At 39.7% G+C, this 24,751-nt stretch overlaps 1 protein-coding gene across 1 annotated transcript in view; it reads right to left on the bottom strand.

Moving 5' to 3' along the window:
• Window positions 1–24,751, bottom strand: part of rxfp1 (relaxin family peptide receptor 1) — a 178,795-nt gene that overhangs the window by 113,657 nt on the left and 40,387 nt on the right. Inside the window, exon 3 of the mRNA XM_060927178.1 lies at window positions 11,986–12,069. Coding sequence (XP_060783161.1) covers window positions 11,986–12,069 — 84 coding nt within the window. The remainder of the gene's footprint in view (window positions 1–11,985; window positions 12,070–24,751) is intronic.

The raw sequence follows: 24,751 nt of genomic DNA, 5'->3' as shown, positions 1-24,751 counted from the left end.
TGAAAGGATATGCACATACTGTAAATCACAAAAGTTTTATCATGAAAGCGTAGCACTTTCTTAAAATTCTAAGACTGAGGATAAATACAAAATTCATTCAAGAATCTTCCAGGAAAAGTTACATGTGAATGATTTTGGGGTTATTTTTGGATATTTTGTTTTTACGCCTGATTTTTCTCACATGATTCATTTACAACTCCATTTCCAGAAAAGTTGGGATAGTTTCCAAAATGCAGGAAAAACAAAAATATGTGATTTGTACAAAGAAAACATTTTCAATAGTTTTACAAACCAAATTAATTGTATTTATTAAATATAAATGAAGTTTAGAATTTGAAATGGGGTTGTACTTGCACATCTTATCTCATGTGCTGTTATACATCATATATGATTTTCTGACAAGGCTAATTTATTTTGACATGTTAATTGTACACGGTTTTATATTTCCATGCACAACCCCCCCACATGATTAATTTATTTCCACATGTTAATTTAATTTTGTTTTTGTTTCTATATTTCATACACATAATACTACACATACTCTAATATGTGAATAATGTATTTTCATGTTTGTTTTTAATTGTAAGCAAATTTTTTTCAGATTTGGTTTCATTTTTCACGATTTATTTTATTTACACAATTTTATTTTCACATGTAGTAGGTGTGATTTTTTTTCTCTCATCTGATTTTTTTTTTTTACATTATGATATTGTTTTCAAATGTTAACTGAAAATATGTAGTTGAGGCCATATTATTCACATAATTACACATGAAACATATATAATTCACAATATCAATTAGACATTAGTTATTTTTACATAATAATAATAATAATAATAATAATAATAAACAACTAAATAACTATTATAATAATAATTATATGCTAAAAATGCTTATCACATTTTGTGCCTCATCCGAAACAAGAAATGAATAAAAATTCAAAATCTCTTCATAAACTAATTGCCCAATGCCTGGCCTACTTTTGCTTTTTAAAGAAACACAAACATATTACTTTGTAAGAGTCTCTTAATGCCCATCGTAATTTCGATATATCCTGTGAGTGTACATGGACAAGCGTTTTAGGCTCATAATCTGCTCTCAGGTTTTCACAAACAGTTATTTGGAATTTTTTTAGATGCAGAAAAGTGGCTGGAGAATGGATTGTTAAGAAAAAAATAAAAAAAAAGAATGAAAAGCGAGCTCTCTGAGTGTAAAAGCTGTAATAATAATAAAACAGCTCATTTCAGCCAGCGCTTCAGATCCACTTCAGAAAGTCCTGCAACTGAAATAAATATAGCTTGCAGGAGACCAGTAGAGAGGGGGAAAAAGGCTGTAAAACAAACCCACATAAAATAAAAGGCTAAAATGGTCCCCACAGCATTATAGATAGACCACAGTGAATGCTTGAGCACCTGCACTTTTACCATCAAACTGGCAGCACAGTGGTTAAAGTGATGGTAATCAAATGGTCATAACTTCAAATCCCAACCCTGCCAAGGTGCCACTGGTGGGTCCTTCAGCAAGGCTCTTAACCCTCAACTGCTCAGTTGTATAAATATAAATTGCTGTTGATAAGGGTGTCTGTCAAATGCTATAAGATGAAGGAATGAATGATTACAATAAGTATTCTTTTATATGACCTTCAGGTGGTTCCTACAATAAAGATACAGTAGTGTGAAAAAATCTTAGGCGCATGTAAAGAAATGCTGTAAATGTGTTCAGTAATATGAAAAAGTCTCTTACCACCCTGAAGCCACATGGAGGACAGAAGGAAACCTGAAATTTACAGCTTCACCAGTGACTGGTATCTTTTTCCCCAATTCTATGTCAGGTTGATTGGGTTAAAGGCCTTGCCCAAGAGCCAGACAGCAGCAGCTTGGTGGTGCTGGGACTCGAAACCCTGACCTGCCATGATCAGTAACCCAGAGACTTATTAACCGGTTGAGCCACCACTGCTCCGAAAAGACTCCTTAATGGTAAATAACCGTATAAAGAACCAAAATATATTAAAACTAGAGAATACAGTATTTCTACAAAAGTTTTATGCACATGTAAAGAAATGCTGTAGAGAAAAAATGGCTTAAAAATAATGAAATGAAATGTTTCAACATTAAAAAAGTACTATAAACGGTAATCCGTAAGCCATAATAAATGAAACAAAGCCGATATTTGGTGTGAGACGAAATTCCCTTTACTTTAAAAAAAAAATAGTAGTCTCAGGTACAATGAGTGCAGTTTTACAACCCCGAGTCCAAAAAAGTTGGGACAAAGTACAAATTGTAAATAAAAACGGAATGCAATAATTTACAAATCTCAAAAACTGATATTGTATTCACAATAGAACATAGACAACATATCAAATGTCGAAAGTGAGACATTTTGAAATTTCATGTCAAATATTGGCTCATTTGAAATTTCATGACAGCAACACATCTCAAAAAAGTTGGGACAGGGGCAATAAGAGGCTGGAAAAGTTAAAGGTACAAAAAAGGAACAGCTGGAGGACCAAATTGCAACTCATTAGGTCAACTGGCAATAGGTCATTAACATGACTGGGTATAAAAAGAGCATCTTGGAATGGCAGCGGTTCTCAGAAGTAAAGATGGGAAGAGGATCACCAATCCCCCTAATTCTGCGCCGACAAATAGTGGAGCAATATCAGAAAGGAGTTCGACAGTGTAAAATTGCAAAGAGTTTGAACATATCATCATCTACAGTGCATAATATCATCAAAAGATTCAGAGAATCTGGAAGAATCTCTGTGCGTAAGGGTCAAGGCCGGAAAACCATACTGGGTGCCCGTGATCTTCGGGCCCTTAGACGGCACTGCATCACATACAGGCATGCTTCTGTATTGGAAATCACAAAATGGGCTCAGGAATATTTCCAGAGAACATTATCTGTGAACACAATTCACCGTGCCATCCGCCGTTACCAGCTAAAACTCTATAGTTCAAAGAAGAAGCCGTATCTAAACATGATCCAGAAGCGCAGACATCTTCTCTGGGCCAAGGCTCATTTAAAATGGACTGTGGCAAAGTGGAAAACTGTTCTGTGGTCAGACGAATCAAAATTTGAAGTTCTTTATGGAAATCAGGGACGCCGTGTCATTCGGACTAAAGAGGAGAAGGACGACCCAAGTTGTTATCAGCACTCAGTTCAGAAGCCTGCATCTCTGATGGTATGGGGTTGCATTAGTGCGTGTGGCATGGGCAGCTTACACATCTGGAAAGACACCATCAATGCTGAAAGGTATATCCAGGTTCTAGAGCAACATATGCTCCCATCCAGACGACGTCCCTTTCAGGGAAGACCTTGCATTTTCCAACATGACAATGCCAAACCACATACTGCATCAATTACAGCATCATGGCTGCGTAGAAGAAGGGTCCGGGTACTGAACTGGCCAGCCTGCAGTCCAGATCTTTCACCCATAGAAAACATTTGGCGCATCATAAAACGAAAGATACGACAAAAAAGACCTCAGACAGTTGAGCAACTAGAATCCTACTTTAGACAAGAATGGGTTAACATTCCTATCCCTAAACTTGAGCAACTTGTCTCCTCAGTCCCCAGACGTTTACAGACTGTTGTAAAGAGAAAAGGGGATGTCTCACAGTGGTAAACATGGCCTTGTCCCAACTTTTTTGAGATGTGTTGTTGTCATGAAATTTAAAATCACCTAATTTTTCTCTTTAAATGATGCATTTTCTCAGTTTAAACATTTGATATGTCATCTATGTTCTACTCTGAATAAAATATGGAATTTTGAAACTTCCACGTCATTGCATTCCATTTTTATTTACAATTTGTACTTTGTCCTAACTTTTTTGGAATCAGGGTTGTACAAATTGTAAATAAAAATGGAATGCAATAATTTACAAATCTCAAAAACTGATATTGTATTCACAATAGAACATAGACAGCATATCAAATGTCGAAAGTGAGACATTTTGAAATTTCATGCCAAATAATAATAATAATAATAATAATAATAATAATAATACTATATTTAAGCATTACACACAGTCTCAATGCTTTACAATAAATTAAAAGCAATATACTATTTACATAATGCAAATCCTATCAATACATTCAATAAGAAACTATAAAATAAATTTAATCTAAATATACGCTCCAGAGCATGTTTCTATACATTATAAGCGCTAAGGAAAAGAAATGTCTTTAATGACGATTTAAAAGTTACAAATGAATCTGAGTTCCTAATTGAAAGCGGCAGAGAGTTCCAAAGTTTTGGTCCATATACTGAAAATGTTCTTTCTCCATATGTTTTAGTGCTAGCTTTAGGTATTGATAACAGGTTGAGGCTAGCTGACCTCAATGAGCGAGAAGGTCTGTAATTATTTAGGAGTTCACATAAGTAGTCAGGGGCTTGATTGTGAGATGCCTTGTACACTAAGCAAAGTACCTTAAAGTCTATTCTAGATCTAATCGGGAGCCAGTGAAGCTGACGGAGAATAGGTGTTATGCTATCACTCTTTTTCACTCCTTTAACTAGCCTAGCAGCAGTGTTCTGGACTCGCTGGAGCTTAGATATCTCTATATCAGGAAGTCCTACGAGTAGACTATTACAAAAATCTAACTTTGATGTTATAAAAGCATGAACAAGCTTTTCACAAGTCTCTTGGTTGAGATACTTTCGTATTCGGCCAGTGTTCCTGATGGAGAGGAAAGCAGACTTGCAGATGTTGTTGACGTGTTTAGTCATCAAGAGGTTTGAGTCAAAAGTCACACCAAGATCACGTACATCTGATTTGGGTGAGATGTTAAACCCATCGATACTGATGCCGGGAACATTAGCAGGGCTTGAGAAATGTGAAGAAAGATGGATGACTTCAGTCTTATCCGGATTGCAGGCCAGGCCGTTTGACGTACACCAGACAAGAATATCCTTTATACATAGTTCAAGATTGGACAGGATAACAGGGCAATCTTTGTGTGAGTCAATTGTGACATAAAGCTGGGTATCATCGATGTACATCATGGCATTCAGGCCATGAGCTGAAATGACGTCCTCCAAGGGTGCAAAAAAGAGGGAAAAGAGTAATGGCCCAAGCACTGAGCCCTGAGGCGTGCCATAATTTAGATTGATCTCAGAAGACAAGACATCACCAATCATGACTTGCTGGGTTCTATTAGAGAGGTAAGACTCAAACCATTTGAAAGCAATCTGGGTGATACCATAACGCTTTTCAAGTCGTCTAAGAAAAGCAGTGTGATCGATGGTATCGAAAGCAGAAGATAGATCTAGTAGAACAAGTACCACCTTATGCCGACTGTCAATGGCGACCAAAATGTCATTGAAAACACGGAGTAGCGCAGTTTCAGTGCTATGAACGCGCCGATAAGCAGACTGGAACTTTGCAAGTAAACCGTTCATAATGAGGTAATTTAGTGACTGCGTAGCAACTACACGTTCAAGTATTTTCGAGATAAACACAACATTCATGATGGGATGGTAACTTGATTCCACCTCACGATCTAATAGTTGTTTCTTAATGGAAGGGCGGATGATACATTTCTTGAGTGGCGATGGAAAAAACCCAGAGTTCAGTGAAGCATTAACGATGGCAGTAATAGATGGGGCTAGGTCATCAACGGATAGTTTCAGAAAATCAGTCTGAATAGGGTCTAACACACAAGATGTGGACTTCAACTTCTGGATAACCTCACAGATATACTAACTCACAGACACCTGAGAGAACTCTGAGAATACACTTTTGCAAGAAGACTCGCTATGCCCAACTGTCAGGTCCATGGACACCAGGGGCGAGGAGCACATCTGATCTTTGAGAAGTTGGATCTTGTTATTAAAGAAGTTATTGAAATCTTCAGCCAACACCGCAGAGCAATCGTGTGATGGAAGCACTGGGACTGTCTTAACCTTGAAGAGACCGTTGATAAGACAAAACAACTGGTTTTGGTCAGACCCAGAGATCTTAGCTTGGCTCAAATATTGGCTCATTTGAAATTTCATGACAGCAACACATCTCAAAAAAGTTGGGACAGGGGCAATAAGAGGCTGGAAAAGTTAAAGGTACAAAAAAGGAACAGCTGGAGGACCAAATTGCAACTCATTAGGTCAGCTGGCAATAGGTCATTAACATGACCGGGTATAAAAAGAGCATCTTGGACTGGCAGCAGCTCTCAGAAGTAAAGATGGGAAGAGGATCACCAATCCCCCTAATTCTGCGCCGATAAATAGTGGAGCAATATCAGAAAGGAGTTCGACAGTGTAAAATTGCAAAGAGTTTGAACATATCATCATCTACAGTGCATAATACCATCAAAAGATTCAGAGAATCTGGAAGAATCTCTGTGCGTAAGGGTCAAGGCCGGAAAACCATACTGGGTGCCCGTGATCTTCGGGCCCTTAGACGGCACTGCATCACATACAGGCATGCTTCTGTATTGGAAATCACAAAATGGGCTCAGGAATATTTCCAGAGAACATCATCTGTGAACACAATTCACCGTGCCATCCGCCGTTACCAACTAAAACTCTACAGTTCAAAGAAGAAGCCGTATCTAAACATGATCCAGAAGCACAGATGTCTCTTCTGGGCCAAGGCTCATTTAAAATGGACTGTGGCAAAGTGGAAAACTGTTCTGTGGTCAGACGAATCAAAATTTGAAGTTCTTTATGGAAATCAGGGACGCCGTGTCATTCGGACTAAAGAGGAAAAGGACGACCCAAGTTGTTATCAGCGCTCAGTTCAGAAGCCTGCATCTCTGATGGTATGGGGTTGCATTAGTGCGTGTGGCATGGGCAGCTTACACATCTGGAAAGACACCATCAATGCTGAAAGGTATATCCAGGTTCTAGAGCAACATATGCTCCCATCCAGACGACATCTCTTTCAGGGAAGACCTTGCATTTTCCAACATGACAATGCCAAACCACATACTGCATCAATTACAGCATCATGGCTGCGTAGAAGAAGGGTCCGGGTACTGAACTGGCCAGCCTGCAGTCCAGATCTTTCACCCATAGAAAACATTTGGCACATCATAAAACGGAAGATACGACAAAAAAGACCTAAGACAGTTGAGCAACTAGAATCCGACATTAGACAAGAATGGGTTAACATTCCTATCCCTAAACTTGAGCAACTTGTCTCCTCAGTCCCCAGACGTTTACAGACTGTTGTAAAGAGAAAAGGGGATGTCTCACAGTGGCAAACATAGCCTTGTCCCAACTTTTTTGAGATGTGTTGTTGTCATGAAATTTAAAATCACCTAATTTTTCTCTTTAAATGAGACATTTTGATCTATGTTCTATTCTGAATAAAATATGGAATTTTGAAACTTCCACATCATTGCATTCCATTTTTATTTACAATTTGTACTTTGTCCCAACTTTTTTGGAATCGGGGTTGTATAAAGAACTGATCTGTAGGTTTTACTGAGCATCTTCCAGAACCAGACACAGTTCTTCTGGACACTTTGGCTTCTGAATTTTGCGCCAAAACCCAGCAGCCTTCATTATGTTTTCTTTTTTAATCTGAAAAGTGCTCTCTTATGGAATATGCTGCTCAGATACAAACTTTTTTGTCTATAACATTTAATTTTGTGCTGGAAAAAAAACCCTGTACATTTCGAACTCTAAAATGTTTTTGTACTGACTTGATAATGTAGATGTCATAGAATAGAAATCTATAACAGTACTGTATATCCTAGATTTTGGCGTGGTACAATTGAATCTGGAAATACAGTGGACTTGATTGGCGAGGGTTCCAAAAGCTTCATCGCTGTTGGAAATCTCGAATCTGATTAGTCAGAAGGTGTAGTTGAAACAATGAATGCACTCATTCTCATGCATTACAGGGGCTTGATCACACAAACTAAGTCTAACAATAAGCATATTACAGTTTTTCTCAATTGGTTTGGCTCATTTCCTGAAACTGAGATGACATTCTCAAAATAACATGGACAAATCCCCAAACCCACTTGCAACTTCTCACAACAGATTGGCATTTCTCATTGCTTTCGTCAAATTGCAAATCCTTTGTACATGTCTCCGGTGTCTAGTGCATCCTTGCAAATGGTTATGTACAAGTGGCCCACAGTTAACACAATCATCCCACATTTAGCTCAACTTCCAAATGAATATATGTTCATAATCTATCCCAATTAGCTGCTTCTCAATGTTATGGTCGTTCCCTCCAAAACATGTCAGAACAATTTCATCGTATAAGCCATCATATGCAGAATAGTCTGCTCAATTGTCAAAATTAGTCAAGGACATAATACAATATAGTATATATATATATATTTTTGTCAGAAGAATTTGGAAGATTTTTGGAATAAATACATGGCAGTTAGGTGAATAAGTGACAGGTGAATTCAGGTTTAGACTAACGATGGAGGAGTTTCCCACATCACAGATGACCAATCCAACAGTTTGTGGAGTTACCTGGCAGGTGTTGTGTATGACTGTGCCTACGGCCATACATGTATATATAGAGCTTGGCCTGGTGCCAGTACTATTTGCAGAATGAATATGGAGGAACCTCAACAAGGTCAACTTCCAGCTGGAGGAAGGGGAAGAGGAAGAGATGGAGGAGGAAGGAGAGGAAGAGGAAGAGGGGTGCGTATGCGTGGTGGTGGAGTAGGGGGAAGAGGGCGAGGCGTGCGTAGGCATCACACTGTCCCCGATGAAATTAGAGCCACCATTATTGACCATGTTGTCAATCATGGTCTAACCATGGCAGAGGCAGGGCGCCGAGTGCAGCCTAACGTGCCACGCTCTACAGTCTCTTCCATCATTCAAACCTTTCGCAGGGAAAACAGGTATGCACCCAGGCAGTGATGGAATTACAATTTTTGCTTGGAAAGGTGTGTGTGTGTGTGTGTGTGTGTGCGTGCACGCCTGCACGTGTGTGCATGTGTGTAGGCCTATACTGCAAAATCGTATGATGCAGTGTTCATAGTACAGTAAATTGGACAAAATAAAGCAAATTACAGTTGCAGTTTAGAGTAGTTTTGCAGTGCAAATTGTCATGTTGTCCGTGTCTATCTGCAGAATTGGGCGACAGCCTCCTGTGGGCGGTAGAAGGAGATTGCTCACAGATCCCCAGGAACAAGCCATCTGCAACATGGTCATACAGAACAATGCCATTACACTCACACAGATCCGCAATGCAGTCCTTGAAGACCAAGCCATCTTCCACAATATCAACTCCATTAGTGTATCAACCATAGACCGGGTACTCAAGAGAAACCGTATGACAATGAAACAAATATACAGGGTACCATTTGACAGGAATACAGAGAGGGTAAAAGAACTGCGGTACCAGTATGTGCAGGTAAGTCAATTACTGTATTTGTTTTCCACCATTGTAACCTATACACTATGCAGAGGTTCAAAGTTTGGGGGGTTTTCCGTATCTTTACTGTACCTTTGGAATCCAGTATCTGACCACAGAATTTTGCCTAAGAACTGTAACAGAAAACTGTGATCAGTATTTCTCCATTTTGTGTCACATACCAGCTGGAGTATCTCTGCATAGGCCAGCATAGGTTTGGAACCGTTGCAGGTTATATTGACTTTGTGAAGAAGATATTACTGCTGTGTATGACCCATCTGCATGATTTGGTTTTACCTGTGTTTCTCTTTTGTAGAGAATAATGGCATTGGAGGGAATAGAAACACCTCATCTCCTGGTGTTTGTGGACGAGGCAGGTTTCAATCTGGCCAAGTGCCGCAGGCGCGGACGTAACATCATTGGCCAGCGGGCCACAGTAGACGTCCCGGGTCAAAGAGGAGGAAATATCACAATGTGTGCGGCCATTTCTGACAATGGTGTGGCCACACATATTGCAAGCCTAGGCCCATACAACACGCAGAGGCTCCTCCTCTACCTGGATCGTCTGTATGTGGATTTGGTCCCCGAGAATGAAAGGGGACTCGAAGCGCCCCACCTATCACAATTTGTCATTGTGTGGGACAATGTCAGCTTTCACCGTGGCCCACTCATCAGAGCGTGGTTCGACACCCATCCAAGGATGCGTAATGTTTTTTTATACTCGCCATTCCTCAATCCCATTGAAGAATTTTTTTCTGCTTGGAGGTGGAGGGTTTATGAACGCCACATTGGGGATCAGAGGTCTCTCCTCAATGCCATGGATGCTGCCTGCGATGACATCACAGGCGATCAGTGTCGGGGTTGGCTAAGACATTCACGCCGCTTCTTTCCACGCTGCATCGCAAGGGAGAACATCCGGTGCGATGTTGATGAAAATCTGTGGCCAAACAGAGAGCAGTGGATGGATGGCCTGGAGGATGAGGAAGGCTACCAGGAGAGGGTGGGGGAAGACAGCAACAGCGACTAATCCAAGTGTTAAACTTGTGGAACTTGCTTTTTTCAATTCCTTTTTTGGTTCATGTTTATATTTTGTGATATAGCCTATAGACGCATGACATCACATGCAGGAGGTAAATGCATATTTTCCTTTTACTGTATACCTATACTCTCTGTTCGTAATGCAGTAATGCATGCAATTTTGTTTGTGTGAAAATTGTGTGAATAAACAATTTCTTTGGTGAAATGAGTGCACTGTGTGTGGTGTCAAACTTTGGAGGCTGCTGTCACTGTAAAACCCTATTTCTCCAGTTTTATATATAATAGTATTCCTTTAGCTAGACCTCTGACAAACTGTCTAAGCATTTTGACTTGCAGTGCTTACACGATGCCAAAGGGACAATGCATTTTGGGGGTATTGACTATTTATTTGAGAAGGATATTTAGTTTTGACACATGGATAAACTGTTTTGGGAGAGATATGAGCATTTGCAGATGATCCATGTAATTGTGTTGAGCCATCCAGGTCATTTAGACAGAAGCACTTAATGAACAAAAATGAGGCCAAGCAATTGAGAAGGATCTATGCCATTTTTATGGTACTGACTATTTACATGGGAAAGGGATTTCCTTTTGAAGCGTGAATGAATGGTTTTGGGAGAGATATGACATTTTGCTGGTTATCTGAAGGGTTGTGCAGAGCTGTATCACTGTTTCGCAAAATGACCTTATAGTTATAGGAATGTCATCTCAGTTTCAAGAAATGAGCCAAACCAATTGAGAAAAACTGTAACAAAAAACCTTTCATTAACAAAGAGTATGTAGTCATATAATAACGCATAGCAAAAATACATAAAGTTTTCCATCTAAACTCAATATTACGTAATATTAAATAACATTATGGAAGGAGTCTGCAGTGTCAGCGAATCATAACAATCAGTAAGTTTTCAGCTATCGAAAAGTCTTCAGGACAGAAAAGTTACAGTAACATGGCAGGTTTTTCATGTTCTTAACATCGAGAGAGAGAAAAGAGAGGCAGGCAAGGGAGTGGATGTTTATAGCTGCTATAATATAAGCTATAACCAGCATTAACTTGTCTCGCAGATATTCCACAACATGGATGGATGGATGGATGGATGGATGACCTAATAGTTTGAAGGATGGATAGAAAGATTCATGGATGGACAAAAAGACAGATAGACATAGAGATGGGAAGATGGATGACTTGCTTGCTGGATGGATGGATGGATGGATGGATGGATGGATGACCTAATAGTTTGAAGGATGGATAGAAGGATTCATGGATGGGCAAAAAGACAGAGAATCAGAGAAATAGACAGACAGGTGGACAGCTGGATGGTCAGATGGATGGCTGGCCCAGTGGATGGACAGATAGACGGACTGACAAACAAATGGATGGATGGACAGATCGAGAGACAGAGAGATGGATAGACAGATGGATGGATGGGCAGAATGACAGACAGACAGACAATCAGAGAGACAGACAGATAAATAGATGGATCGACATATGGATAGATGTATGAATGAATGGAAAGAAACAGACAGACAGACAGACAGACAGACAGATGGATGAAACTCACGTTCCAAGTTTCTTTAATCATTTCAGATTCAGGAGACTGAATTCTGCATCTTTACTCACAACATGTGGTTGATTTGGTTCCAGCTTCTTTACTGGGCATCCCAAAGTATTTGTCAAACAAATGAGGCCAGCCATTGTTGTCTCCTGAAAAAAAAAAAAAAGATGCAATGATGAGTCAACTACTATTTTAATATTCATTTGCTTCCTGAAAAATAACCTAAAGATTTTCAGGCCCCACAGATGTGACGTATCATCATCCCCTTACAACACCTGCTCTCTATACATGCCGAACACTGTGATTTCATTTATACAGTCCTGCGCAAAAGTCTTAGGCACCCTATGGTTTTTTTTTTTATCCAAACTCTGTTATAGATTTCTATTTTATGATGTCTACATTATCAAGTCAGTACAAAAACATTTTAGAGCTCCAAACGTTCATTTTTTTTCCTAGCACAAAATGAAATGTTAGAGAAAATAAAAAGTTTGTATCTGAACAGCATGTTCCATAAGAGAGCACTTTTCAGATTAAAAAAGAAAACATAATGAAGGATGCTGGATTTTTGTGCAAAATTCAGAAGCCAAAGTGTCCAGAAGAACTGTGTCTGGTTCTGGAAGATGCTCAGTAAAACCTACAGATCATTTCCTTATAAAACTGCACTCATTGTACCTGAGACTACTATTTTTTTTTTAAGTAAAGGGAATTTCGTCTCACACCAAATATTGGCTTTGTTTCATTTATTATGGCTTACTGATTACTGTTTATAGTACTGTTTTAATGTTGAAACATTTCATTTTATTATTTTTAAGCCATTTTTTCTCTACAGCATTTCTTTACATGTGCCTAAAACTTTTGTAGAAATACTGTATGCTCTGGGCGGCACGGTGGTGTAGTGGTTAGCGCTGTCACCTCACAGCAAGAAGGTCTGGGTTCGAGCCCCGTGGCCGGCGAGGGCCTTTCTGTGCGGAGTTTGCATGTTCTCCCCGTGTCCGCGTGGGTTTCCTCCGGGTGCTCCGGTTTCCCCCACAGTCCAAAGACATGCAGGTTAGGTTAACTGGTGACTCTAAATTGACCGTAGGTGTGAATGTGAGTGTGAATGGTTGTCTGTGACTATGTGTCAGCCCTGTGATGACCTGGCGACTTGTCCAGGGTGTACCCCGCCTTTCGCCCGTAGTCAGCTGGGATAGGCTCCAGCTTGCCTGCGACCCTGTAGAACAGGATCAAGCGGCTAGAGATAATGAGATGAGATGAGACTGTATGCTCTAGTTTTAATATATTTTGGTTCTTTATATGGTTATTTACCATTAAGGAGTCTTTTCGGAGCAGTGGTGGCTCAACCGGTTAATAAGTCTCTGGGTTACTGATCATGGCAGGTCAGGGTTTCGAGTCCCAGCACCACCAAGCTGCTGCTGTCTGGCTCTTGGGCAAGGCCTTTAACCCAATCAACCTGACATAGAATTGGGGAAAAAGATACCAGTCACTGGTGAAGCTGTAAATTTCAGGTTTCCTTCTGTCCTCCATGTGGCTTCAGGGTGGTAAGAGACTTTTTCATATTACTGAACAAATTTACAGCATTTCTTTACATGTGCCTAAGATTTTTTCACACTACTGTATCTTTATTGTAGGAACCACCTGAAGGTCATATAAAAGAATACTTATTGTAATCATTCATTCCTTCATCTTATAGCATTTGACAGACACCCTTATCAACAGCAATTTATATTTATACAACTGAGCAGTTGAGGGTTAAGAGCCTTGCTGAAGGACCCACCAGTGGCACCTTGGCAGGGTTGGGATTTGAAGTTATGACCATTTGATTACCATCATTTTAACCACTGTGCTGCCAGTTTGATGGTAAAAGTGCAGGTGCTCAAGCATTCACTGTGGTCTATCTATAATGCTGTGGGGACCGTTTTAGCCTTTTATTTTATGTGGGTTTGTTTTACAGTCTTTTTCCCCCTCTCTACTGGTCTCCTGCAAGCTATATTTATTTCAGTTGCAGGACTTTCTGAAGTGGATCTGAAGCATTGGCTGAAATGAGCTGTTTTATTATTATTACAGCTTTTACACTCAGACAGCTCGCTTTTCATTCTTTTTTTATGTTTTATGTACACTCATAGGATATATCGAAATTATGATGGGCATTAAGAGACTCTTACAAAGTAATATGTTTGTGTTTCTTTAAAAAGCAAAAGTAGGCCAGGGATTGGGCAATTAGTTTATTAAGAGATTTTGAATTTTTATTCATTTCTTGTTTCGGATGAAGCACAAAATGTGGTAAGCATTTTTAGCATATTATTATTATTATTATTATTATTATTATTATTATTATTATTATTATTATGTAAAAATAACTAATGTCTAATTGATATTGTGAATTATATTTGTTTCATGTGTAATTATGTAAATAATATGGTCTCAACTACATATTTTCAGTGAACATTTGAAAACAATATCATAATGTAAAAAAAAAATCAGATGAGAGAAAAAAAATCACACCTACTACATGTGAAAATAAAATTGTGTAAATAAAATAAATCATGTGAAAAATGAAACCAAATCTGAAAAAAATTACTTACAATTAAAAACACAGTATATTTCCCACTTACAATTAAAAACAAACATGAAAATACATTATTCACATATTAGAGTATGTGTATGAAATATAGAAACAAAATTAAATTAACATGTGGAAATAAATTAATCATGTGGGGGGGGATGTGCATGGAAATATAAAACCGTGTACAATTAACATGTCAAAATAAATTAGCCTTGTCAGAAAATCATACATGATGTATAAAAGCACATGAGATAAGATGTGCAAGTACAACCCCATTTCAAATTCTAAACTTCATTTATATTTAATAAATACAATTAATTTGGTTTGTAAAACTATTGAAAATGTTTTCTTTGTACAAATCACATATTTTTGTTTTTCCTGCATTTTGGAAACTATCCCAACTTTTCTGGAAATGGAGTTGTAAATGAATCATGTGAGAAAAATCAGGCGTAAAAACAAAATATCCAAAAATAACCCCAAAATCATTCACGTGTAACTTTTCCTGGAAGATTCTTGAATGGATTTTGTATTTATCCTCAGTCTTAGAATTTTAAGAAAGTGCTACGCTTTCATGATAAAACTTTTGTGATTTACAGTATGTGCATATCCTTTCATTAAAAAGTCCTTGAGCTTCTGTACATTTCTCTCTGAAAGTCAGTCCAAATGGTAATATGTAATTTTCTCTCTCTCTCTCAGTACTCGGGCTCATACCAGCTGAGTGTCAGTGTAGGGATTTGGAGCTCGACTGCAACGGTGCTCACTTTAAAGACGTCCCTACGGTATCCACGAATGTCACCATGATGTGAGTTCCTCTTTATCATGCTCATCAGGTTCACTTGTCCTGTGTGTGTGTGTGTGTGTGTGTGTGCAGGAGTTCTTACACACTTTCACTGCTACTTTTTTAAAGCAAAGGGAATTTCGTCTCACACCAAATATTGACTTTATTTCATTTATTATGGCTTACTGTTTATAGTATTTTTTTAATGTTGAAACATTTATTTTCAAGCCATTTTTGGTCTCCAGTATTTCTTTACATGTGCCTAAGACTTTTACACAGGACTGTATATCATACTTTCATGTAGGAGGAACTGAATTTGTCATCCATGCTGCTGAAAACCAATTTGCGGGGCCCCGGTAATCATTTTGTAGTCTGCTGGGTGATAAATGGAGCATGTTATTTCTGGGTAACACGGACTAATACATGCAACATTCCCTGCAGTTTATCAGCAATAAAAACTAGTGTTACTTTGATTTTGGCCTGCAGCTTCAACTGAAAATAGAAAAGGATCCAATCTGGATGCGAATAGAAGACACATCAGTGGCAGCAAATTTCACAACAAATAAATCTATAAAAACGTCCAGCCATTGCAACTCCAACTCATTAATCGTTATAGATTTTATTAGAAAGAAAGAGCAAGAAGTGTGAAAAAGTAGAATGAGTTTTCACTGATGAGAACACACTTCGATCTTTGCAGGTATTTCAGGTGAAAATCTGGTGACATACCTGACTCCAGAGAAACTGTTTTTTTCTCAATCTGATTACTTCCAAATGTCTCTGGAACCTAACATGGCATGAAAGTCCACGTTTAATTAATGCCTAACATGTTCATCAGTGACTCGATAACCCTGTCACAGAATCAATGAGTTATATTTTGCCCCATTTCCTCAAATCCCAACAAGTGGATGAACACCAGAGAAGAAAACAATATAATTCACACCCAGATCTTTTGAATGGAAAATATTCAGTGCACAATTTTTCTTCCTCGTGTGATCTCAAGGAATTTTTGCTTGACACACAAGCCACATTGAAACTTCTGTGAATCTGAATTAAAAAAAAAAAAAAGCACGATAACAAATAAAACTGAATTGCCTCAAATGTACGGTATGCTATATGGTCAAAAGTATGTGTACACCTACGGTAACTATCACATATACTGTATATGTGCCCGTTCCTAAACCATGAGAAGTAACTCATATTTAGGAACTTTGGGGGCTGCAGTGCCAGTGTTCAGTCTACTCATTATGTATGCTATGCCTGAGATGCAGACTAATATTTTGGGACAAACAGACATGATCTGGGTTCTGTTTCATTTCAGGAAGGATAAGCTGTTTTCTTTTTCTTTCCAGTTTGGTCACCTATCAATTCCTACTCATCAGCCAGCTCTCCTGGGGAGGGTGACGGCTCACACATGGCTCTCCGAAGACAGCAAACTAGCCAACCACATGGTTTCAAACCGCTGCTCATGCATCACCAGTGCTATCTACGCTCTTGTCTAATGTTGCTGTGATTGACAGGGGAGAGAGTATGACATCCCTCCCACCCAGGAAGCAAAGCCAATTTTGCTCCTTGGCTCCCAGCCACAGATGGTTAAAACATCATCAAGATTCAAAATTGCGATCTCCTAGCAATAGGCTGAACACTTTAGTGTATTCCAAATTGGAGCCCTTCATGCTTCCAGTTAAGTGTTTCATTACATTTATTTTTATTTTGCCTACAGTAAGCATTATCCAGTGATCATCTTCGCCTTACAATCTGCTCAATTACTTCTATCTAAATGACTGTTTTACAGCCCTAAGTAAATAAACAGTAATGAGAATCAACCTTGGATATCACATTGACACACCATTTTACCCAGTGCTGAAACTCACACTTCCACACAGCTTGTGTGTGGGGGAAAAAAAGATGAGATAGAGATGATGATAATGATGATGAAAGTTCAATAAGGAGTTTAATGATGGAAATGATAGCCCTCATCCATTAAAGTGGGATGAGTTTCATTTCAGGGTGAAATCATGTCTTAAAAAAACACAGGAAGGATGAGATACATCCATCCATCCATTATCCATAACCACTTATCCTGTGCAGGGTCACAGGCAAGCTGGAGCCTATCCCAGCTGACTATGGGCGAGAGGTGGGGTACAAGTCGCCAGGTCATCACAGGGCTGACACATAGAGACAAGCAACCATTCACACTCACGGTCAATTTAGAGCCACCAATTAGTCTAACTTGCATGTCTTTGGGAGGAAACCCACAGGGAGAACATGCAAACTTCACACAGAAAGGCCCCCGTCGGCTGCTGGGCTCAAACCCAGAACGTTCTTGCTGTGAGGTGACAGTGCTAACCACTATACCACCATACCACCGGATGCGAGACAGTAAAGGTGTAGGTATCATGCCGCCATCTTGTGTCAGAACTACAATTCCCAGTCCACTTCCGTGTGACCTACGTCACACGTGGGCGGGATCATCTACGTCATCATACAAGGAAACATAAAACAATGGGACAACGCTTCCATCTTGGTCTCTCACGTCTGGCTTCCGATGGATCTGGATGTATAAAGAGGCGCGCTCTCCACCCCAAAAAGACGTCTTCTTTCTTGCAAGATCCATCACTCAGCGCGATTTTCCTTCTTACCCTTGGCAAAGGTAAACTCTAGAGTCGCGCGATCTTTAAACTCAACCCGAGTTACAACCGGTTTACTTGCATTAGAAGTGACGTCACGACTGCAGCCCAGGCAGTCAAAAGTTAAGAAGCGATTGAATCCTTTTTAACTCAAAAGCGCTGTGCATCTTATTCTGATCAGAGACTTTTCCTCACGAACGCTGAGGTTCGGACCAAGAATCCTCTGCTTTCCACGGGAACCACCCAAGTGCTCCGCTGGACCCGAAAGTTTTCTCCGCCTCCATCACGAGCGGCTCACGTGCTCCCACGGCGAGGCCCGAGACTACACCGGCGAATAGTTCTTCATATCTTGCTAAAGGCAGGATTAAGTAAGATTTTGGCATTTGGGCATAATTAGGATAGTCTTAGGAATTTGCTTTTATTTGAAATAGTGTGAATTTAAACCCAGGTTTATCTGTTACACTGTTAGACACGCAGCGTGTTGATTTATTTTGGTTCTATGTTCTCTCAATTGTTTAATAGATAGGCTGCGCATGCTTCTCTCTTTTATTCTTACTAACAATATAATTTCATTATTATACATCTTGATCTCAAGATTTCAGTGGATTCAGTATGGTTATGAGCTAGTGGGTTAGCTACAGCTTCCCTTTTGTCTGCTTAGCAACACAAAGCTAATCAAGGCCTACCATGTGCTCATCAGGCCTGATAAACCACACCTCAGCTAGAAATCCACAAGCTAGCTTTTAGTTAGCTACGGCTAATACCCTTGTCTTTAGCAACACGTGCTCAGTAGGCCTCACCAGGCCTAACAGACACACTTTAGCTAGGCCATAGGGCCTTTAGCAAACTCACACTAGCAACACAAGGCTAAACACAGAGCTAATCCTTTGTTCTGTTTAGATAACATTCTTTTGTTTAGCTACCAACAAGCTAGGCCTCCACCACGTGTAGTTAGCTACACGAGGCTAAACACATGGTCAAGTCCTTCACACTCACTCTCTCTCACACACACACACACACACACACACCTCACTGCTTGTATATATTGATTTATTGATTTATCTTTTTATCTTTGTATAATAAATTCATTTATTAAACAAACTGTTTATTTGTGTGAACAACAATATCTGAAGTCCCCAATTTTCTCAAAGAATTCAAAAAGGGTGCGTATCTTATGTAATATGGTAAGTGATCGTAATAATTTGGAAATATACCATAATTTAGCTGTTTGGTAATTTATTATTAAGCACCAGGATTAATGGTATGATTCACTAAATGATTCCCTAAACGATTCATTGAATGATTCACTAAACGATTCACTAAATGATTCATTGAACGATTCACTAAACGATTCACTAAATGATTCATTGAACGATTCATCAAATGAGACTGATTCTATGGTATGATTCAATTCAAACGAGTCAAATTAAACGAGTCAATGGGATTGATTCATTTTAATTATTAACCTTCAAAATTTAATGAGACTGATTTAACGAGATTGATCACTTAATATCAATAATTAACTGATTGCACCCACAAAGGCAAATAATGGTCTTATGCTGTTCAAAACAATAAAACACAGAAACATGGTTTCCGGATTGTACAGTATTATCTCATCTCATCTCATTATCTCTAGCCGCTTTATCCTGTTCTACAGGGTCGCAGGCAAGCTGGAGCCTATCCCAGCTGACTACGGGTGAAAGGCGGGGTACACCCTGGACAAGTCGCCAGGTCATCACAGGGCTGACACATAGACACAGACAACCATTCACACTCACATTCACACCTACGGTCAATTTAGAGTCACCAGTTAACCTAACCTGCATGTCTTTGGACTGTGGGGGAAACCGGAGCACCCGGAGGAAACCCACGCGGACACGGGGAGAACATGCAAACTCCACACAGAAAGGCCCTCGCCGGCCACGGGGCTCGAACCCGGACCTTCTTGCTGTGAGGCGACAGCGCTAACCACTACACCACCGTGCCGCCCTGTACATTATTAGTCACCAAATATTTTAAAGTGTAAATGTAATATCCTGTTTCATTTCCTGTTGACTTCACTGCTCCTCTAGCTGTGCATCAATTATTCAACAAATCATTGATTTGAGCTTTGACTGGTGAAGACTGTTTAAGGACTGGGTCCAAACAGGACTGGGTTTTATGTTGGGTTCTGGATGTGCCAGAAGCCAACATAAAACCATGCATGCAGGGCATTCTCAGTCAAAAGGTATTAATGATCCAAAAGTGGAGTCTGGGCGATTAATACAAGAACTTATTGCCATGTTTGTGTATAACAAACAAGCAAGTTATTAAAACCAAGAAGTACACTCAAAAGAAGTGGATATAGAAACCACTCAATGGACAGATCCATACACGCTAACAAAGAAGGATTTTTCCTACGAGTTGGAAAATTATCCATCCGTTGAGTTCAACAACATCTCAAACTACCTGGTGCTGCAGACATCGTTCTACACGGACAAACAGATGAAAACCTGGAAGAGCATGGAGGCGTACTGTACAACTTTTTATATGTGTCTGAGTTAAAGATCTGGGGCTCAGGACACTACAAGATAGACGGCAGTAGATGGATCTAAGTACAGGAAGAGTATTTATTAACAGGCATGATATTTACAAAAACAAAACACAAATGAAAGCAGAATCATAAAGCAGAGTATTTAAACAGTGTTATTAATATGGCTCGAAATAAACGTGGGCTGGCACGGTGGTGTCGTGGTTAGCACTGTCGGCTCACAGCAAGAAGGTCTGGGTTCGAGCCCAGCGTCTGACAGGGGCCTTTCTGTGTGGAGTTTGCATGCTCTGCCCGTGTCTGCATGGGTTTCCTCCGGGTTCTCCGGTTTCCCCCACAGTCCAAAGACATGCAGGTTAGGCTAACTGGTGACTCTAAATTGACCGTAGGTGTGAATGGTTGTCTGTGTCTATGTGTCAGCCCTGTGATGACCTGGCGACTTGTCCAGGGTGTACCCTGCCTTTCGCCCGTAGTCAGCTGGGATAGGCTCCAGATTGCCTGCAACCCTGTAGGACAGGATAAGCGGCTGAAGATAATGGATGGATGGAAACAAACATGACAGTGATAGCAATGATACTTCACACAACCTCTGTGAAAACAGCATCCATGTCCGTATTTGCTGATTGCGCTCAAATCAGTATTAGGTGTTTCCCATAAGAACTGGGTCCCAAGAATGTGCGGCTGCTCGAGCTGCACCAGACTCAAACACGCAAAGGCATGACGGTGAAGTGTTCACCTGCTGTGTGGCCACAACTTTTAGCTCACTTGTATGTATATCGCCATGTATCGCCACCAAAATGCCTCATTTTCATCAATAACCCATCGCAAAGCATCGCGAGCTGCAGTGTGACTGCAGCTTAATGAAGCAGATGTGATGTCGGATGCAACCCAGCAATTGTACCCTACTACAAGTAAAAATTAGCTTCAACTTGGAAAAAAATTTGCAGCCCACTACATGGCGCTTCACAGCCCATTAGCCCAGTGACTGAGAAACACTGCCTTAGAGGACCTAAAAATGACATTAAACTTGCATTTCACTCAATCAGTGAATTCCAAAACTACAACTTTCAGGTGTGAGAGAGTTAAATCTTTCTCCCCCCCCATTATGTATACTTCATAGGTAGATTACTAGTCAAAAGTTTGGACATACCTTCTAATTCAGTGTTGTTGTTTTTTATTTTTATTCATTAAAAGACACTTCTTCATGTCTTAAAGTAATGATGGATGTTGTTTCTCTTTACTTCGTTCAACGGTTCGTGACATAATATGGATTACTACAGTTGTGGTGTGGAATAAGGCTATTTTTTTAGAGAGTATTTTTTATTATTTACTGTTTTCTGTTTGATGATGTCAAACACATGAAGAAGGCAAGAAACTCGTCCGCTAATTAACTTTTGATGAGACACATGTGTTAATTGAAAAGCATTCCAGGTGACTACCTCATGAAGCTGGTTAAGATAATGCCAATAGTGTCCAAAGTATCATCAAGGGAAACGCTGGATACTTTGAAGAACCTAAAATATGAAAAATATTTTGGGTTTTTTAAAACTTTTTTTTTAAACCACATAATTCCATATACGTTCCATATGTTATTTCATAGTTTTGATATGTTCAGTATTGTTCTGCAATTTAGAAAATACAAAATATGGAAAAACCTATGAATGACCATTGTTTCACTGGCTTCTTGGTCCATGGCGTCCTGCCAGATGTTATGATTTCTACATTGCTAGCTCCTGTCTTAAAGGACAAAGCGGCAAACTAAATAATATTGATAATTATAGGCCCATAACTGGGCAGCACGGTGGTGTAGTGGTTAGCGCTGTCGCCTCACAGCAAGAAGGTCCGGGTTCGAGCCCCGGGGCCGGCGAGGGCCTTTCTGTGCGGGGTTTGCATGTTCTCCCCGTGTCCACGTGGGTTTCCTCCGGGTGCTCCGGTTTCCCTCACAGTCCAAAGACATGCAGGTTAGGTTAACTGGTGACTCTAAATTGACCGTAGGTGTGAATGGTTGTCTGTGTCTATGTGTCAGCCCTGTGATGACCTGGCGACTTGTCCAGGGTGTACCCCGCCTTTTGCCCGTAGTCAGCTGGGATAGGCTCCAGCTTGCCTGCGACCCTGTAGAACAGGATAAAGCGGCTAGAAATAATGAGATGAGATGAGGCCCATAGCCCTCTCTAGTATCCTTTCTAAGGTTCTAGAAAGAATCCTATTGACAAGATTAGAAAAGCTTATTTTTACTACAGGCAACCAGTTTGGTTTTAAAAAGAAACATGGTATTGACATGTGCATCTTTGCTTTAAAGGAGATGGTTGTAAAATATGTGGAGCAAAATTCTACTATATTTATGTGTTTTATTGATGCTTCCAAAGCCTTTGATAGAATTAACCATAGAAAGCTATTTTTGAAACTGCTTGTCAGAGGGGTTCCGAGGTATATAATTAGACTTCTAGTTTTCTGGTATGCCCAACAGACAATGCAGACTCAGTGGAGGTGTGCTATATCTAGCCCCTTTCAGGTATCCAATGGTGTTCATCAAGGTAGTATTTTATCTCCTGTTTTATTCAAAATATACATGGATGATTTATCTAGGCAGCTGAATGACTGCAGTACAGGATGTCTGGTTGGAAATAATGTCATTAAGCATCTCATGTATGCAGATGACTTGGTTATCCTTAGTCCATGTAGTGCTGGCCTTCAGCAACTACTGAACATCTGCACACAATACGGAATGGATTATGATATTAAATTCAATGTCAAGAAAAGTAATGTTATGATAGTCAGAGCCAAAGAAGACAAGAAACTAATCTTCCCACAGTTTTATCTTTGTGAATTTGCACTAGAGACATGCAAGGAAGTAAAATATCTTGGCCACATCATTACTGATGATATGAGTGATGACAGAGATATGAATCGTCAGTGTCGTAAGTTGTATGCCCAGGCTAATATACTGATTCGTAAGTTTAGTATGTGTTCTGTGAGTGTGAAATGTGCTTTATTTAGAACCTTTTGCACACCCATGTATACAGCTCATCTTTGGAGTAATTATACTGTAGGAAACACAGTTTGAGGAAGCTGATTATGGCCTATAACGATGCCATGAGGTTGCTTCTTCAGGTACCTCGTTGCTTTAGTGCTAGTCACTTATTTGTTGTTGCTGGTGTCTCTACATGTGAGGCACTCCTCAGGAACCTGATGTATAAATTGATGTGTTGTCTGGATGAGTCAGTAAATTCTATTATAGGGGTTTTAACCAGCCCAAGAAGGAGCTGTGTAAGGTACTCATCCAGGCTCAGAAAACACTGGCGAGAGAAACTGTATGTATTTACATCTCTGACTTAATGGCTGGACTTCTTGTGTGTGTGTGTGTGTGTGTGGGTATGTATATGTATATATAGATATATATACAGTTAGGTCCATATATATTTGGACACTGACACGAATTTTGTTTTTTTTTTACCTGTTTACTGAAACATATTCAGGTTATAGTTATATAATGGACATGGACATAAAGTCCAGACTTTCAGCTTTCATTTGAGGGTATCCAAATTAAAATTGGATGAAGGGTTTAGGAGTTTCAGCTCCTTAACATGTGCCACCCTGTTTTTAAAGGGACCAAAAGTAATTGGACAATTGACTCAAAGGCTATTTCATGGGCAGGTGTGGGCAATTCCTTCGTTATGTCATTCTCAATTAAGCAGATAAAAGGCCTGGAGTTGATTTGAGGTGTGGTGCTTGCATTTGGAAGATTTTGCTGTGAAGAAAACATGCGGTCAAAGGAGCTCTCCATGCAGGTGAAACAAGCCATCCTTAAGCTGCGAAAACAGAAAAAACCCATCTGAGAAATTGCTACAATATTAGGAGTGGCAAAATCTACAGTTTGGTACATCCTGAGAAAGAAAGAAAGCACTGGTGAACTCATCAATGAAAAAAAGACCTAGACGCCCACAGACGACAACAGTGGTGGATGATCGCAGAATAATTTCCATGGTGAAGAGAAACCCCTTCACAACAGCCAACCAAGTGAACAACACTCTCCAGGAGGTAGGCGTATCAATATCCAAATCTACCATAAAGAGAAGACTGCATGAAAGTAAATACAGAGGATTCACTGCACGGTGCAAGCCACTCATAAGCCTCAAGAATAAAAAGGCTAGATTGGACTTTGCTAAAAAACATCTAAAAAAGCCAGCACAGTTCTAGAAGAACATTCTTTGGACAGATGAAAACAAGATCAACCTCTACCAGAATGATGGAAAGAAAAAAGTATGGCGAAGGCGTGGTACAGCTCATGATCCAAAGCATACCACATCATCTGTAAAACACGGCGGAGGCAGTGTGA

The sequence above is a fragment of the Neoarius graeffei genome, chromosome 8, assembly GCF_027579695.1.
Source record: "Neoarius graeffei isolate fNeoGra1 chromosome 8, fNeoGra1.pri, whole genome shotgun sequence".
In the NCBI taxonomy this organism is placed as follows: domain Eukaryota; kingdom Metazoa; phylum Chordata; class Actinopteri; order Siluriformes; family Ariidae; genus Neoarius; species Neoarius graeffei.
This window is presented reverse-complemented; position numbering and strand designations above follow the sequence as displayed.